Source organism: Propithecus coquereli, unplaced genomic scaffold, assembly GCF_000956105.1.
Source record: "Propithecus coquereli isolate 6110/MARCELLA unplaced genomic scaffold, Pcoq_1.0 Scaffold6, whole genome shotgun sequence".
NCBI lineage: Eukaryota > Metazoa > Chordata > Mammalia > Primates > Indriidae > Propithecus > Propithecus coquereli.
Genome location: NW_012151951.1, coordinates 13811180 through 13829720, shown reverse-complemented (window position 1 = coordinate 13829720; position 18541 = coordinate 13811180). Strand labels below are relative to the sequence as shown.

General features: G+C 51.5%; 1 protein-coding gene across 1 annotated transcript in view; it reads right to left on the bottom strand.

Moving 5' to 3' along the window:
* Nucleotides 1-18541, bottom strand: part of ZBTB16 (zinc finger and BTB domain containing 16) — a 176677-nt gene that overhangs the window by 4196 nt on the left and 153940 nt on the right. Inside the window, exons 5-6 of the mRNA XM_012659222.1 lie at nt 5554-5724; nt 688-855 (exon numbers count right to left, since the gene is read on the bottom strand). Coding sequence (XP_012514676.1) covers nt 688-855; nt 5554-5724 — 339 coding nt within the window. The remainder of the gene's footprint in view (nt 1-687; nt 856-5553; nt 5725-18541) is intronic.

Here is an 18541-nt window from a genome sequence, read left to right as displayed (position 1 = left end):
CAGGTGATGTCACTGAACTCGAAGTTGGTAAGAAATGTGCAAATCAGCTTTCCCAAGCAACTACGGGCCAGGTCCAAGACTCTACTTTCCCCAACATGGGACATTCTGGAAGTCCCTTCCACTCATTCTGTCCTCAGACCCCAGGGAAAACAGTTGCTCACATTTCTTTTATGTAAAAAAATAATGTGAAGACACTTTGAGATGGTAAATCATTATACATACGCAGGGATTATTAAATACATCTGCTCCTCTAATCTCAGAACCAAACTTGACCTAACTTTACAATTTCCTGACCATCATGATAACCTAATTCAATGCACCCTAATTCTTACTCTAACCCCAGAATAACGTGCAACCACCCTAACCTTTACTTTCGGCCCGTCAGGCCAACTTAACCCTAATTCAGTACTCACAAATAGACATGAACTTGTACTTCTCTGAACTACTGGCATGGCTGCCTGGAGGGTTGGTCTGGGATCACCGGAGAGTGCGCAGTGATTGATTAGCAATGTCTGCCTTGGCCTTGAGAAGCGGGTGGTGGCACTCAGCCCTTAATAGAACCTCTTCTACTCTGTGGTTCGGCCTCGGACCATCCTCATTTGGGCTCCTCTGGGAGACCCCCTCCTCCCCACCCCACCCCACCCAGGTCCCAGAGCCAGCTGAGGTGCCCTCCCTGGCCCTCAGTACCTGTGTGCACCCTATAGTGCGTCTCCAGCTGGTGCTTGAGGCTGAACTTCTTGCCGCAGCCATTGCACTCGTAGGGTTTCTCACCCGTGTGGATGCGTTTGTGGCTCTTGAGTGTGCTCTCGTCCCGGAAGCAGCTGCCACAGAACTCACACTCGTATGGGTGATCACCTGTGGACACAAGGGGCTGGATCAGGCCCTTGCCTCTCCCTGCCCCCTCTTCAGGGGACAGTAGGGCACATTTGTGCTTCAGGAGGATGACACTGCCTGTATTCACCACCTCCAAAGATGACTAAAGGATCCACAGCCTCTGCCGGTCCCCGCAGCATAAACAGGTAGTACACTCGTTCACACGTGTCCACACTTTACCGTGGCTCAGTGTTTATCTGTAAGCAAGGGCCAGTCCAGGGAAAAGAGAGCCCACAAAATTCAGGAATGAACAGCAGTCCCCAGAAAGCAGGCCCCCATGAGGGTAGAGCAGCCTTGGAACCTTACCCTCCTGCTTCTCAAACTGCCTCTTCTCCCCTTCCTCTAGGTCAAGGGTAAAAGTCACTCCAGCTTGACTCCCCTACCTTCACAAAAAAAATCTTTCCAATTTAGGGAACTTCTCATTGTCTCCCAAATACCTTCTGCTCTTTCCTTCCTCCACTGTTTTACACAGCTGTTTCCTCTGCTTGATCTCCTCTTTTCTCCCTGTTGAACTCCTAATCATCCTTCAAAGCCCAGCTCAAATGTCACCCCTGTTTGGAAGTTTCCCTTTAGTCCCCCAGGTAGAATGAGTTACACTTCTTTCTCTGTCCCCAAAGAGAAGAGATGTCTAGCATTTTCTTCTTTTATTATTAGTAGTATAACTTTTATGGCACTTTCACATTCAGATGGCCCACATTTGCTGAGTGCTCACAACTCTGCTAAGAACTCCACACAGATCACATCACGTGATCACAGTAACAATCTTAAGGAAAGACATTACTTTTATTTTACAGACGAGAAAAATGAGATGCTTCAACATCATCTCCAAGGTCAAACGGTGAGTAAGTAGTTGAGCTGGGATTCAAGTTCTGGTCTGGTTCCCAAGTCTGGACCCTGTACACTTATCAGATTGCTAACTGCCACACTGTACTCCATCTACTGGCATGCCCACCACACCCCTAGAATGAAAGCACCTCAAGGGTAAGAAGCAAGCCTTATCCTTCCTTATGGCCTCAGTGCATCGCACAGTGATGGCCCAGACAGATACTCAGGAAATGTTGGGTACAGGCAACTTGGGGAGAATTGCCTTTTCTTGGTCTGGAATCTAGGCCCATCAGCCTCCTTTTTGGGCATATTGCTCTTAAATCCCCAGAGTGGGAGAAGTGGGGTGTGTATTACCCCTCTTGCATTTTATACCCAAAGTGGGGGGCTCGGGGGATGAAAGGTGAGGACTCCAGCTACTTATTTATTACAGGAGTGAAGGCGCAGACAATAAAGATAGATTGATCACCCCAGACTTTGTTCATGAATATTTAAATATCGCTGATTCGTCTTGTCACTGTAATTACAATTTCTCTGGGCTGCATCTCCAACAACCACAGTTTATGGTAAAGAATGGCCCACTGTATTTCACTTGTCCCTCTGCAGATGTGCGGGGCTGCCAACCGTGTAATGTCCTCTGCATTTCATACATTTTCTTCAGCTGCTGAAGGTTTAAGTCATCCACAATGACCTACGTTTTTTCATTATCCCCATGTCAAACTGCGCTCGTGCCTGGGCATAAATTGTCCTTCTCGTTATAGACTCACATGCCTGCGCCTTCACTTCCTCTTTAAAATGATATTTTACTCTCTCCTCTCTCTCCCCTCCTCAGGCCACTAACCAAACCTCCCCCTGCCCCCAAGGCAGGCCCCTGTACCCACATAAATTATCATCTCTTCTGTTGGCTCTGAAGGGTTTTTAAGGCTCTGTGGGGAGTGGAGGTGCTGGGGTGTGTTCACTGGCTGACTCCCTCATGGGTGAAGATTTGCCAGGAGCACTGAAGGCACGGGGGCGGGGCTGGACCTCCATCGAGGAATCAGACTGGAGAGGCTCAGAGAGCAGAGCCATGCCTTGATCCCACTGCACCCCAATCCATGGGGCACTGCCCTGGCTCAGAGGCACAGCCAGTGAGTCCCACACATGCAGACCTGGGGATGGGCTGAGTCCTAGGGTTCTCTGCTGGGGAAATCCGCACCTCGCTGCCGGAGCTCAGGGGACTGCCTGGCAACGCAGCCCCATTAGAGCCAGGGCGAGTGGAGGCCCGTGCAGATCTGGTACTAATTAGCTGTGTGTCTAACAGAGTGTGGGTCAGTCTGTGTGTGCATGTGCCCAGATGCCACTCTCTCTGTGTGTCTGCACTTGTAGCCCCGTCTGGTCTGACATCTACCTCCCCCGCCTTACCAGATCAGCAACGATTACGACTTTAATCAAAGATTCAGTATCCTCATTAAGATATAAATAAATAAATAAAGCCAGGGCCACGTGAGACTTCAGCCGGAGCTGGTAATTAAAACACACATCGGCAGCCACCCAGCCGGGAGACGAAGGCGGCGGGGGTGGGGTGGGGTGGCTGCCTGTGCCTTTCACCCCCGGGGGAGGGCCCTAAGAGTTTAAAAAACAAAGGGTTAAGACAGAGGGGTTTGTTTGATCAGTTTTTTATGAATTTAATTAGGAAGTGGATCACATGTTAAATGAGTTTAAATAGGAAATCTCCTGTGTCTGCCCGGGGAAAGGAATAAAAAGAACTTAGAAGAAAAAAGAAAGAAAGTCGCCAGCACACACATATCCCCCACCCAGATTTGGAAGCCTGGTAAGCACCTGGCCTGAAACCCTCACCCCCGAGGGTTAATCGTGTCAGTGGTGCCATAATGTACACAAAACTGGCTGCAGAACTCAAAATCCAATTTGTGGTATGTTGATTAACTCTGTAGCCTCTTTAATGAGCTTGACATTAAGTGCAGGACAAACGAGACTAATTAGAGCCCCCTTCGGCCCGCACAGTGCACCTGTGACCCCCCAACCTCCAATCTGTCCTTACTTGGCGGTTTCCCTGGCTCTGGCCAAGCCCAGTGTCGTCCTCCCCACCCTGGCCCCATCCCATCGGCTCCTCAGGCCCTTCCCTCCGGGCCCCTCCCTTCGGCACAGCTGAGAGTTTATTATATGATGAGCCGTGTGAATCAGGGATCCGTCAATGCCAAGAGCGCGGCTGGACTAACCTACCAAACACAGCTGCCGATGCTAAACACCCGGCCCCAGCAGCAAATGGGCCAAGAACAACGGAATATTAATGAGCCATTGTGTATGGGGTGCGCACAGCCTGTATATGGCTTGTGTGCGCAGTGCCTCGCTGGTGTGAAAACCGATGGGTATCTGTGTGTGTGCATGGGCGGCGCACATGCTCCCTGTTTCCCAGAATAAGCAAGAGCTTCTCTCAAACTCTGGAAATAGCCCCTCCCCACGGATCTGAGCCATGCCTGACACAAGGGCACGTGACATTGAGATATCTGAGCTCTTAGAAGGTAGCACAGGCAGAGCACGGAGTATCCTGGGTGGATTTAGCAGTGTTGGGATCCTTCAAGTCACGCGAAGCCAACTGATTTGACCCTACCCTCTGGGACCTCACCCTGTCCCGTCCCAGCAGTTTCAAGTAGTTCTGAGCCAATCTGGTGGTGCTAGGGCAGCGCACTGCCCTGAGCAGAACGGTGTGTGGAAGTGAGAGCCCAGGCAGGCTGCTTGGTGAGGATGCCCACTGCCGGCAGACAGGCCAGCCCAGTCCACAGTAAGTAAGTACAGCCCTTCCCTTATTCGCAGAGCCTGCCACCCATGCAAGGCCTCGCCTGTACACTCGATCTCTGAGCTCTGACGAGACTCTCAAGAATGAGGAGTGGGGGTGGGGGCGACCATTCCTCTCTGAGGCACACAGAGGCTTTTATACTTTTATACCCTCTCCAACAGACCCAAGCACATACTCTGTTACATGCCCAGATGGAGACCTGTCCCCCCACAAACACAGCACGGAACACACACAGGCAGAGACACCTGCAGACCCAGACATGGGCATTCCTTTACCCTGGAGCAGTCAGCACTGCCTCAATTTTGTCTTAGAGAAACGAAGGAATTGAAGTCATCCATTCCCTTGCTAGAGGAAGACCCAGGGCTGCTGCAGGGAAGCAAATACCTCCGGCCCTCAGGGACCAAGTGTCCCATCCCCAAACCTAGAGGGTGGTGGCAGGGAGTGGCCAGGACCTGGGCACCTGGCCAAGCCTCCTTGACTCATAACCCCTCTCTCACCCGATCATCTGGAACTGGCTGAGCAGGGTATTTCACGGCTCATTGTTCGAATACCCCCACTGTCTTCCCTAAACAAGGTTAAGGCCCAAGCGCAGGCCTCCTGTTATTGTGGTGAAAGTGGGACCACTTCTTCAACATGCCCTTGAAAGCCCTCAGCAATGTGTGTGGATGGAGGGGCGGGGCAAGAGACCAGCAGGTCCGTTTTTCCCAACATGCATCTCGGTCCACCGGCATCCGAATCCCCTGGGAATACCTACTACCAACACTGGGGTTTGGATCCCGTCCTGGATTCACGGAATCAAAGCTTCTGAGGATGAGACCCAAGAAGCTGCCTTTTTAATGAGTGTAATCTGGGCTGAGCATGGAAAGACTGCAAACCGCTGGGCCACAGGAGGGGATCGGGAGAAGAACTGTCAACATGTACCTAGGCTACAGGAAGCCCCTCCATGTTCAACCCTTGAGCAGAGAAGGGCTGGGGGCTGACTCAGCCTGGCACCTCCACTTTGGAGGTAAATCAGATACTGGTTCCCAGAGCCCCTGACCCACCCATCACCTGGACTGGCCTACCTGTGTGTGAGCGCAGGTGGCGTTTGAGGGCCGTGTGGCTGGGGAAGGTGCGGTTGCACTCGCTGCAGATGTAGCTGCGCACGCCCGCGTGGACCTCCATGTGCTGCTGGAGCGCACTCTGTGCCTGGAACCGCTTCCCACACAGCAGACAGAAGACAGCCATATCTGTGCCTGTGGGAGACAGGAGAGGGGAGGCCTCAGGAGGGTGGAATGACAAGGCCGATTCTTTGTTCACGTAGAGCACAAGCCAGCTTCGGGACTGCCACCTCCAGAACCTCATGCTCAGGGGCAAACCCAGAGGCAAGCCTGAGCTATGCAACGCCGACGGAGCACCCAGTAGGTGATCCTGGTGGTAGACAAAACTGACGTACATCCTGCCCTTCTGGCACCTGAAGTCCGGTGGGAGAAAGACATTAATCAAACACATCACAACAGCAAGTGTGAACGTGCAACTGTGTCGGGTGCCATGTGAGAGAAGGCAGGGTACTAAGGGCCCGTATCAGATGGGCTTTACAGAGTCTGGGGGAGGAGGCGGGGAGCCAGCGTGGGCCCCGCAAGGCATAACAGTAACAGGGATAACATGGCCAGCTACTGTTCCAATGTAACTAATATAAATCCACAACTCCAAAAGGTAGGCTCTATGGATCCTCACCCTTCAGATGAGGAAACCAAGGCACGGAGAGATTAAGTAACTTGCCCAAAGTTCCACGGAATGCTTAAGTGGCAGAGCTAGGATTCATACACAGGCAGCCTGGATTTTAATCCTCTCCGAGGCCAGCTACAGATGCTGTTCTTTTAACCACGTCTCCATTCACTGCAGCTCCAATCTGAAGGATCCGTGCATTCAACAAATATTATCTGGTACCTTCTACAAGTAGGACTCTCCTTTTGGCACTGGGGATATAGCCACGGAAGACTGAACAAAGTCCCTGCTCTCATCATTGAAGGGGGGATCCAGAAGACAGAAGAGTGTCTGCGAACACTTTGGGCTGGAAAGATATGTGGTGGGTGGGGGGATCAGACAGAGGAATGGCACCGCGTGGCTGAGGAGGCTAAGAGGAAGGCAGGGAGGGGCCAGGTCATGTGGGGTCATCAAAACCATGTCAAGAGCTGTAGGTTTCATCCTAAGCCCAATGGGCAATTGTCAAAGGATTTTAAGCTAGTGAGTGACATGAGATTTTCATTCCATTCTGTCCAGTTGTTCCCTGTGCTGGTCAGCAGCATAGATACCCCACAGGACCCCACAAATACAGGCTGCTTTGTTACCTGTCCTCTTCCAATGCTGCTCTGGAGCCATAGCCTTTCTGGCTGCAGCACCCCACAAGGAAGTCTCTAACCTCTCATTTGAGTCCTCACTGGCAGCTCGCTGCCCGCCATCGAGGACTCGGTTTCCCCAAGTACGTCAGTCCCACCGCAGGCTCATCTGTATGCCTCTCTGTGTTGGGAATGTCCCCTGGGTGAGGGACACAAGAAGGGAAGATGGACAGGCCTGGTGCCCGTCAACCCAGTCTGGAGTGTAGGGCGGGCCAGAGCTTCCGCTGCTGGAAGCCGGGCCGCTTGATGTGGAATCAGGGTGGAAGGCGGGGTGAAGAGAAGGGAAGGCGTGAAGAATCTCGCTGCCTTCCCCGTCTACTGATGGAGACGGCAAGTGAGAGGTCTGGTCCTCGCCACCCCAGTCCTGCTCACAGCCAGCTTTGGGATGGACCCCAGGGAAGGCACTGCCTGCCTCTTGCTTCCTCCACCCTTCTGCCCCTCACACCCGCCCCATCCCCTCCCTTTGCAGACACTGACGTCCAGGCCCCTGGCGCCACGCCCATCCCACCTGCAGTCAGGAAGGCTGAATCAGAGGGAATACAGGCCTCATGCTAGGTGCTTCATCTATCTTGTCATCTCATTTAAAACTTGCAGCCCTACAAGGCAGGCACTCTTATCCCCCTTTGACAAATGGGAAAACAGAGAGATTAAATGACCTGCCTAAGGTCACACAGTTAGAGGCAGAAATGGGATCTGGAAATACCTTGGTTTGTCTGATTTCAGAAACCACGAGGCTGGGCCCAATTTTACCTCTGGGCCAGAGACCTGTCTGTCTGAGATTCCCCTAGAAGAGGCCCAGTAGGGACAGTACAGAGCACCAATGCATCCAGCAATGACTCAAGAACCCTGGGCCGGGGGGAATGGATGGGAAGCTGGGGCTGGGTCACAAGGCACAGTTCTCTGAGGCCTTCCACTCTCTGCTGGGAGCCAGCAAGATCTCCTGGAGGTATTGAGTGGGTGCTCGGCTCCACTTGATGGAGGGGGACACACCAAGGGATGTGGTCTGCCCACCTGGGCAGATGCAGCACCCCGGGGCTGACAGGGAGTCCCTTGAGGTCCCGCCCCACTGGGCCAGCATGCACAGGCGTGGAGTCCAACTGCAACACATTCTGTGCACGGCAGCCCCTGCTGCTTCAACTTGAGGCCCCCAGCACTGATCCCCTCCCTGCCCTTAACCCCAACCCCATGGAGAGCCCCGATTAGGCCAGGCATTCAAACAGCTGCTTTAAATCAGTCAGATGGAGCCAGCTCCCTGGGCAAGCCATGCCCTTTAAGAGCCAAGCCTTCTCCTTATGCATCCCCAGCATGGAAGGAACCTGGGTCAGAGGGAACATGAATGGCACCCCTGCTAGGAACCCAGCAGCGCTCTGCCTTCCTGGTCTTCCCAAGGCCCCTCGAGGCATCTGCACTACGCCATCCCTACTTCTCAGGATGGCCTGAGCCCACCTCATGTCCACTCAGCTGACTCACTGAACGGCTACCACGTACGGCACTGTGCTAGGTGACTAGAAGCCTGCTGAGACCGAGCAGGGAAAGTGGCTCCCGCACTAGTGGGGGATGCCAACAAGTCGACAACCATCCAGAGGATAAATCAGGTGACTCCCAGAGGGCTCCAGAGAAGATTCTGAGTTGGGCTTTGAGGAAAAGACTATCTGGGAAGCCGAGGACCAGAAGGTAGGGCACATGGGCCAGGCTAAGGAGACGCTGCAGGTACATTTCAGAGCAGGCAGGGACAGAGGACAGGCCCCTACCTGCTCTGGAGACGAGCTGCAGAGGTGCTGGGGGTTGGATCACAGAGGGCTGCACGCACCAGGTAGGACAGACTGACCCCATGCTACAGGCAGTGCAGGGCCACGGAAGGACTGGGGGTTGCCATGGTCCTAATGTTGGTGTCCCCTCGCTCTAATTCCTATGTTGAAATCCTAACCCGCAAAGTGATGGTGTTAGGAGGTGAGGCCTCTGGGGGTTGATTAGGTCATGAGGGTAGGGTCATGAATGGGATGAGTGTCCTTATAAAAGAGACCCCAGAGAGCTAGCTAGCCCCCCTTCCACCACGTGAGGACACGGTGAGAAGTGAGCCATCTGCAACCTGGAAGAGGACCCTCACCAGAACCCAATCATGCTGGCACCCTGATCTCACATCTCCCAGCCTCCAAAACTGTGCGAAATAAATGTCTGTTGTTTAGAAGCCACCCAGTCCCAGTCTATGGTAATTCATCCTAGCAGCCCGGACTGACTAAGACAGGTGCTGCTAGCGGATCCAACCTGTATTTGAAGGCAGTGCCTCTGGGCACGAACACAGTGGCAAAGTGGCTGGGAGCAGGGAGAGGGCTGACGGCTTCTGTGCTGTCACCAGGGAAGGGCGGGGACCAGACCAGGGCAGAGACTGCGAGGACAGGGGGTGGGGTGGAGAGCCAGAATCTGGGAAGGTGGGATGACAGGACCCGGGGCTTGGGCTAGAATGGGAAGAATGTTGCACATAACGTCCCAGATGGCCGGGTCTGCACCTGGCCGACAGGCTGAAAGTCACACGCTCACCACCTGCAAAGGAAATGTGACGATGTCCCTACGATGGTCTCCCTTTCCTGGGACATGCCGCAGGCACAGGGGCTCTCCCTGGTCACTTATCCACCCACCACGGCTCACAGGGAAAGACCAGGGTCTCTGAGGCTCTGTATCCACTTAATCCATTCTTCTGCTTGGACACCAACAGCTGTGATGATGGCAAAGTATTAAAAAAAAAAAAAAAGAGAAAAAGGAAAGGGCGGGGGAGAAGTGGATGAGACACAAGGAAAGCCATTGGTGCGTGTAAGTTAAAAATCTAGAGACTAGATTTGAGTTATTAAACAATTTGCTGCCGTTTCTGCCTAGCTGATTGTTCGCATGTATGATGAGTCAGGGCAGATTCTATTACACTGGGAGATTAAGCAAATAAATGCTAGCTTTTGGAAACACATTAAAATGTGGGACTATGGAAATAAAATTATCTAGAAAATTGTATTAGCAATTCATTAGCTGCAGTGAGATGTGTGGCAGGGCAGGGGGGCCCAGCAGCACTGGAACACTCTGCTCCTTCAACGCCTGAGTCTGCCTTCGCTATGGAGACACGTCAGGCTTCGTACCACCGGGGAGAAGGAGGAGCTCCAACCAGATGAACAAGAACTTCGGAAATCACATGGTCAGCATGACGCAAGGGAAGAAAAAGAAGCATGGGGTCCCGGCTCTGCCACTTACTTGCCTGGTGACCCTGAGCAAGTCATTAAACTTCTCTGGATCCGAGTATGTTCCTCATTTGCCATATCACTGGTGGTTGTTGAGAACATCACATGAGACACCCATGTGACAAAGCTTTATAACTATCCAGTGATCACAGAGCCAATGCCTGCCCAAACAATGCCTTTGTCTCAATTAGAAAATCATTTCTCTTCCTCTGGGCAGACACAGACCCTCACCTGGGCATACATTTTTGGCGAGCAAAGAGAGGGCTGCATTTCAGTCTCCATTTCCTCCTCAGCTGGGCATCCTCGTGCAGTGAACAACCTGGATCATGCATCACGGCAGCCCTGCACTATAATAGCCTAAGTTGTTTTATTGACTCTGGGCTGCTGCTTCCACGAAACTGGTCCTAGAGAGGGCATCTTGGATGAGTTACACAACGGAGGACACCAAGAACACCATCTTCCTCTGAGTCTCACTTTTGCAGCATGTAAAACCCTTTATTGCATTCATTTTTGACATTCAGCTCTGCCTACTAGATTGTAAGCCTTCAAAGCAGAAACTTTTATTCATTTCCATTCCTCAACGCATAGCATAGGGCCTGGTATAGAGTAGGCACTCAATAACTACATGTTGTGTTAAAAGATAAAAAAGACAATCCCAAAGGGTGGGGAGCCGCCTGGGGGAGTCATGGTGCGGACAGAGGGCTAGGGCTGGGGAAAGCTCAGACCAAAGTCCACAAACGAAGCCACTACTGACAGCATCCAACAAAATTCTCCTTAGAAATTAGTAATGCCAAGTGACCCAAGCAGCTGATCTCACTGGGGTCTCTTGTGTCCGTGTGGTGGGCTGAACAGGACTCCTTAGTTTCCCCTCCATGTCTGAGCTTTGCCTTGCTGCCCAGAAGCAAAGACCCAGACCACTGAAGGACCAGTTTGACCACATCATACAGTGAAACAGTCAGAAGACCCCAGTTCTGGCCCAGGGGTGCAGCTCTTCTTGGATCTGTGATCCTGGGCAAAGCAGCTGCTGTCCTTGACCTCAGTGTCTTCATCTAGGAAACAGAATTCATAACCAACCTGCCCTTTCCAACACCAACTTCACAGCGCAGTTATGAGGCCACCGACAAATGTTTTTGAGTATGTAAATCCTAGAAATGTGCTGTTGTTTACCAATCTGTAAATTTCAATGTAAATCAGATACATAAATCAGCCTTGGCCTAAGAAAATAATTTCTCAGGTCATAGAATTAGCATCTACTCTGCTCTTTTGAAGAATGAATCAAGAGCTCAGTCTTAGCTTGGACTCCCAGGGTGTCTGCCCAAAGCGAATTTGAACTAGGAAGAGGGAACGCATGTGGCACGGATGAACTAGGAGTATGATTCTAGGTTATGCAGGCAGGGCCCCTGCAAACATATCTGGGGCTACATTTGCATCGATTCTGTCTCTAGAGAAGGTGACCCACACCAGACCCCCAACAGCGGTACAGCCAGTTTGGGCTGCAGGGCACGTACCACTGAAAAGACTTCCCATTTAAAACAAGTTTAATTTTAGCAAAAAATGGGAGAAAGCCAGGCCAGGGTGGAACAGCAGGCAGGAGGGGTGACATAGATCTAGGGTGTTTATTTCACCCAGGTGATGACGGGGTCTGAAATTATGAGACACAAAAACCCTCATGTTTACACCTGTGCCATTTCCATACCAATTAGCTCTTTAATAGAAAGGAAGGAACAGGATCAGAGGGGTACACAGCTGGAGAAGATGTTCAGGTGCTACACCTTCTTGGAGCAAGGCTCTTATTATCTCCCGCTATAAGCAGTTTCTTAATCAAAGGAGCAGAGGGATCTAAATATACTCTGGCTTTTTTTGGTAAGCAGGCTGGGACTGCTACGTGTGCATATGGACCACGATGGGCTTCTTACGTCCACTCCCACCCAACCTCACCCAACAAAGGAAGAGCTGCCTCCTCTGCCACCCTGAGCAACTTCTTCTCCCCGCAGAAAGAAATATCAAACTTAGGAGGGTGTGAAAACCTTGATTTAAACTAGATACATCCCTCACCCACCACCCCGCCCCCAAATCCCTCAGATATGTCTTTCTGCTCTCTCTGACATCCTAGGGAGATTGTTCTTTTCTAAGACACCATCTCCAGCCATGGGCAGCCTTCGTGACCACAAACCCAAACCATTACTTAAACCGCCACCTTTTCCAATCCCCTGTCTTCTCCTCCCTTTCCCCAGGTGTGAAGAAGGTAGCAGAGCTGCATCATCTACTCTGCCTAAGGAAAGCAAAGACAGAGACCAGGAGCACAGGGCTGACTCACACCCCGGGCAGGAAAGGCTCTGTCTGCATCTTAACAGGATGGAGTAGGCTGGTGGTGGAGGGAGATGAGGAGCAGACAGAAAGGAACAAAAGCCCACCCATGACATCTGCAGTGCTCCCTCCCTTTTGTCATTTCAAGGGATCTACTGGACAAAGGGCCAATAGCCCCCTGTTTAGTTCCTGTCTGGTTTTTTTCTTGGGCGTGAGTTGCAGGATCATTGGGGATGAACTCCTGGACTTCCAGCCTTCCTCAGAAGCCATGTGGACAATGAAGAACCTGTCAGCCCAGCTTAAGGATGTATCAGCCCAACGACCCCTGGGAATGTCAACTGCCGCCCAGTGGGAAACAAGCCCCACCATCCCCTTTCCTGCCTACGACCTCTCCCAGTAGGTGTAGAATAGGCTGAGAAAACATCTTGGAAGGCTTGCCTCAAACTAAATTAGCTTCGAGTTCGTGCATGGGTGGTTGTCTCCTGCTGGGGCACTCGGTTGTATCTTCCCAAACCAAACCAAGGGCCAAAACCCCCTAGCATCTATCCTTATTGTCAAATTCAGCCTTGTCAATTCTAGGTCTCCTTATCCAGCCCTTTCTACCTGTTTTTCCTTTCTTTCTTATCTTAGAATCATGGAAGACATTTATTCATCTATATAACCTTCCATGTCTCCAAGGGAAAGGGGGATTATGGCTTCAATATCACAGCAGAAGCGTCCTCAATGAATAACAAAAAAAGGGGAGGAGTTTGAGCAGCGGATTCAGATTTGTTTTAAAACTGAGCAATGGATGTGTGAGTGATTACATTTTTCAAAATACACACACACACACACACACACACACACACACACACACAACTTTCAGTGTCTTGGGGAACGTGGCTGCATCCTCAGGCAGCAGCCGCTAGCAGAGCTGGCTTTGGGAGAACCATGTATTTGTTTAGCAGTGAGCTGCAGACACAAGTGCATTTCATTACTCGGCACCTCCAGCTACAGTAAACAAATTTGTCAGCTCACTAGCTCATTAAGGTGCGCCCTGGACATCGGGGATTTATTGAGACCTTCACAATAAAAGTAACATGAATGGATTTACTAATTTTGTCAATCAGTCCAACAAATGAGCCAAAGAGGGGGAGACACTGGGGGAGGGGGACAAGAAAAGGGGTGGAAAGGAAAGGAAAGAAGGTTTACCAAAAAAGGAGGAGGGAAGTTTGGTTTGCAAGAGAGAGAATAAACAGGTTAAGATGGGACCAGATCTGCGCTTTGCTGCTTGGCTACAACCACCTCCGTGCACAATCCACCTCACACGCTGGGCCTCCGGTAGAAAAGGAGCCAAGGGCAAAGTAAATTGCAAGATGCCAAAACAAGTCCCAGTTAACGGGCAGTGCCACACCAATGGGAGTAGGCTCCTCCATTCCTCCCAACCTCGCATCAGATGGTGAACTAATGAATCCCAGGATTAGAAACCTCATTCGGGGAAGCAGAGCCTCCAACCACAGCAGCAGAGACTAGCCGCTCCGCTGGCACCTCCCACCTGCACCCGCAGCCCCTTCCTCTGGGCTTCAGTCCAGTCGCTGGACCCTTGAGGACATTCCACGATGAATTAAAACTACCATAAGAACAAGGGAGACAGGGAAAGGGAGTGTGAGAGAGAGTGTGTGTGTGTGTGTGTGTGTGCGCGCGCGCGCGCGCGCGCGGCTGGGGAGGTTTGGGGTGGAAAGTAAATCCGGAGAGGTATGCAGCCCTCTGGTCTGTAACTTTCAAAACGACAGCAGGACTGGGGCAAAGGTCACGGGGTTCGAGGCCTTAAGCACCTCCGCCAGCTGTGGCAGTGAAGCCTGGAGCCCGCAGGACGCCTGCCCGTATAAATCAGCGGTAAGCAGCACCCGCTGGGGGTGAGGACAATGGGCCCGCACAGGGGTGGGAGGCAGGACAATGGGACACGGCCAGTGCGCAGGCCCGGAACAAATGTGCCCTGGCACCACGGGGGGCCCCCATTTGTGAAACTAATTGGCCCACGATTGAAAAATCTGACCAACTTCAGCAGCCCTGAGAGAAGGGCAGCCCGAAGTAGCCTAACCTAGCCCAGCCCAGGGGGTCTGATGCGGAAGCCTCTCTCGGGGACTTCCGGTGTTGGCAGAGAGGAGCCTGTGAGATGGGACCAGTCTGGGGAAGGACAGACTGTGGGGTGGGGCAAGTGGGCATCACGCTCCCTTGAGGGCCCCGTGCCCAACTTCTACCCCAAGATACAGAGAAGAACGCTCTTCCTCAGTTTCTCTGCACTGCTTGTTTGTAGGAATACAGCTCACAGGACAGAGACAGGCACCTGTTGTCTCTCTGGGTTCCTGAAGCCCAAGGGCTCCCTCCTTTCTTCCCTGGGGGGCAGGCAGGTAGCAAAGGAACATAAAGCTGCAGTCACTTCCTTCCTAAGTCCATCCTGCCTGGCATGTGTTCCACATGAGGACTGTAAGAATCTTGGGTCCCCTGGCCTCTAACTCACCTGGTCTTGGGGGGCTTCTGGGAAAGGAAGTGTGTGGAGAGAAGTCAGGATGGTGTGGGAAAGGGCGGGCCAGGATCATCATCCCTGCCTGGTCCCTGTGCCCTCCCCTTCCGTGGCTTTTCACTGCAGACTCCCCGCTGAAGAGGAACAGACGAATGGAAAGCCCTAGAGACCTCACCCAGAAGGCCTGTCCTCAAGTCCTGGCTCAGTGACTAACTCACTGTGCACTCTTGGGTAAGTTACTAGACCTCTCTGAGCCTGTTTCCTCATTGGTAAAATGAGGGGAGAAGTAAATGATTCTTAAAGGGTTTTCTTTCCACTCTAATTATTTTCTTTCCACTCTAATATTCAGCGATTCCAGGTCCATTGAAGAGGATGCTGGCAGACTGAACGGTCCTCTCTCCCACTGAGATGGACTTCAGGTTTTCTCTTTCGAAGTATGACTTGACAGCCTTGTTTTACTTAAAGAGATTCCTTAGGCTTCTCTGGGAACCACATTCTAAGGCTGACAGAGGGACAGTCACAGGCAAGGCAAAGAAGGATCTAACACTGACTGAGTACCTGCTAGGTGTCAGTCTAGGTCCAACCTTTCTCAAGAAGTCCTGGAAGGTGGGGATTTTTAGGAAGATGGAGAAAAGCAAGGCTTGAGAAAACCTGCTAGGTCCTTTTTCTAAAGGACCACCAGTTGGCTGCTTGGGCCCTCCTAGAACTGGCCAAACACTGAGAGAGGCAGTTCTTGAGTAGCTGGTCTGAGGATACCTAAAGTCTCTGTGCCAGGTGAGAGGAGCTGATGGGGTGAGGATGGGGGCACAGTGGCTTTCACGCTCATGCCCCCCGTGACAGAAAGGACCACTGAGCAACACCACATAGGGAGCCAGACCCTCTGAAGCCAGTGGTCTCATTTCCTTAGCATGGTGCCCAACACACAGTAGACACTTAAATTCTGGGCAGCATGTCCAGAGATTAATGGAGGGTGTAGAACTTTCACCTGCAGATGAGACCCAGTTTCCTTATTTGTACAATAAATTGTCCCCGGGTCTCTTTCATCTCTTGTATTCCTCAAGTATATCCTATCTTTTCTATAGAGAGCCACTCTCTCCAGTTCCAGGCATTCCCTGAGTCATCCTGAGGCCCCTGGGGAGAAACCAGGGGCCTAGGAATGGGCTCTTTGGGAAAAAACCAAAAAAACTGGGCTCATATGTAAAATTTCCAGTAGACACCAATGTATTCCCGAGATGGGGAGGTGGAGGCCCAGACAGAAGAGGGGACAGAGAGGAGAGACCGAGGCAAGACAAAGGCCCAGAGAGACAGAATGGAGTGGGCAGGGGAACAGGGGTTGGGTGAGACAGAAATTCAAAACAAAATGAAATACGGATTGTTTCAGAGCCATTTAAATGTCTCACAAACACTGGGCAATGAAAAGAAAAACTACCCTGTATAAATAAACAAAACAACAAAAAAAGAGAGGATGTATTCATTTTACTGACATTTTAATGGCTTCTCTCCTTTCCCCCCCAGAAGATGATTACAAATTAAGCAGCATTTAAATGCTTTTTACTGTCAACAATTAAAAGGAGGGCTGTGGGCCTGAGAGCGTGGCGGCCATTCATTCCCACGGTAACCGGCTATCAGGCACCACGAGGCCTTCCCTACTGTACCACACACAATGGCCAAGGAGGGGAAAGTGCGGATCCTGTTAATTTTGCAGGACATTCAAAAGCAAATTAAGATATAAAAAGCCCTTGGCACAGAGATAGACACTAAGAGCAAGAGCAGGGCAGGTCGAGCTCATGGAGTTAAAGTCTTAGCAACAGCAGAATTTCAGCGCAGTCTGATTACACCTCTTTCAGGGCTCCTTGCATTGGTTTCATGCACTTATTGTGCGTGCGTGTGTGCACGCGTGTGCGTGTGCATGTGCGTGTGCACGCACAGTGCAGGAAGGACCGAAGGCAGAGGCTGCTTTGCTCTCCTAGGGACAGAGGAATAAGCAATTCAGAGAGCCCACGAGCTCTAGGCCACACCTCAGAACCAGCCAGGGCATGGGGAGAGGATATGCCAGCTGCCCTAACCTGGGCTTCAACTGGGAGGGCTGAACCCCTAACTTTCACCGCCCCCAGTATCTGCACTGTGGCCTTCTCTGCTGGACCACAGGCAGACACCAGATGATCCCAATTTCCCTCTGTTCAGAGGAAAAGGTCTCATGCCAGGTGGACCAAAAGAACAAACTCAATTTTTCAAAAACGGATTCTTTTTTTTCCCCACTGTTCAAACTATCATTACCAATTCATGCCCAATGCCTTGCCTGCCCCAGCCCAATACCACCCCTAGTCAGGTCTTTCTGAAAGGCTAAAACCCAGTCTGTGTTGGGTCCCCGTACCTTCTGTTGCTGGAACTCTCTTTTAGCCCACTCAGTGTGGTTTCTGGGAATCCATATCCTCACAGGTACCTTTTAAAATAAGGGAATATTGAAAACTCAACCCCAGAATAAAGGGGAGGAAAAGAAAAAGGTTAAAAAAAAAAGAAAGAGAGAAAGGGAGCATGGGATGTGGCTACCAATTTCCTTTCCGGTTCTCCAGAGAGGGAGATGGGAGCGCGGAAGTGAGTCGGCTACCAGGTGGAGGGCGAGAGGCTGGATTTGGAAGCAGCTGGGTACATTTCTGTACCGTAAAGTTTAATATGCAGGAGGGATGACAGAGAAATAAAAGAGACACGTCCCCTTTAAAAGGAAATATAATTTACAGTGTGCAGCCAGGCGGCCCATAGTTTCAATCTCGTTTACTATAGAGAAAACTCTGCTAGCTGTTCTCTATCCCACAAATCCGATTTAATCAGACAAGCCAGCCAGCGTGGCTTGGAGTAAAAACGGATAATTAGTAAACAGAGAGCTACTCCAGTGCTTCATTGGCATTCGAGTTGGGCTACTGTGTCGCATTTAAAATGCAGTCTGATGAAGTTTACAAAATCAAACCATTTGTTACTCCTATTGAAGAGGCTTCAGGCCACTTGCAATTAAATTGGAATTAGTGCTCAGAATGAGACACAGCAAATTCATACTAAAAAGGGATCTGACTTTGAGACATTTGACTTCACTTCAACAGTTTTCTCTCTCTGTGTGTGTGTGGGGGTGTTACTAAAAGACTCCTCACTCACCCCAACTCTGCAGGGCTCCCCGACTCAGTGAGCCTGCCCCCACAACGTGCTCCTCGCCAGGCTGGCTGCAGGGGTGGAGACATTGGGGGAGGGGAGGGACAGCTGACACCAGGGCGCCTGCCGGGCCCTGTATTCACACCAGGAAGATACTGTACTAGGGAAAATGTGTCCACAAAGGACCATATGGCTCCCTTCTGCATTGAGCCCTTGGACAAGGGGGTGGAAGGGGGTGGGGGAAGCTGCCAGAAGGCACACTTCTAGGGGGCACTGGCCCTACCCACCTCAGACAGCAGGCTGGCGGCCGGGAGAGGGGGGCACCTTTCCCGCTGGCTGGGCTAGTGATGCCCTGCCCTCATCAGCACGACCCCAGCCCCACGCACTGCCCCTCCAGGTAAAAAAGGAGGCAAACTCTTATCTAGACAGGGCTTCTTAAACTGGAGCCCACGGAACCCCCAAGCTGTCCAGGGATAGAATACAGGACATCAGTGAACTTGGA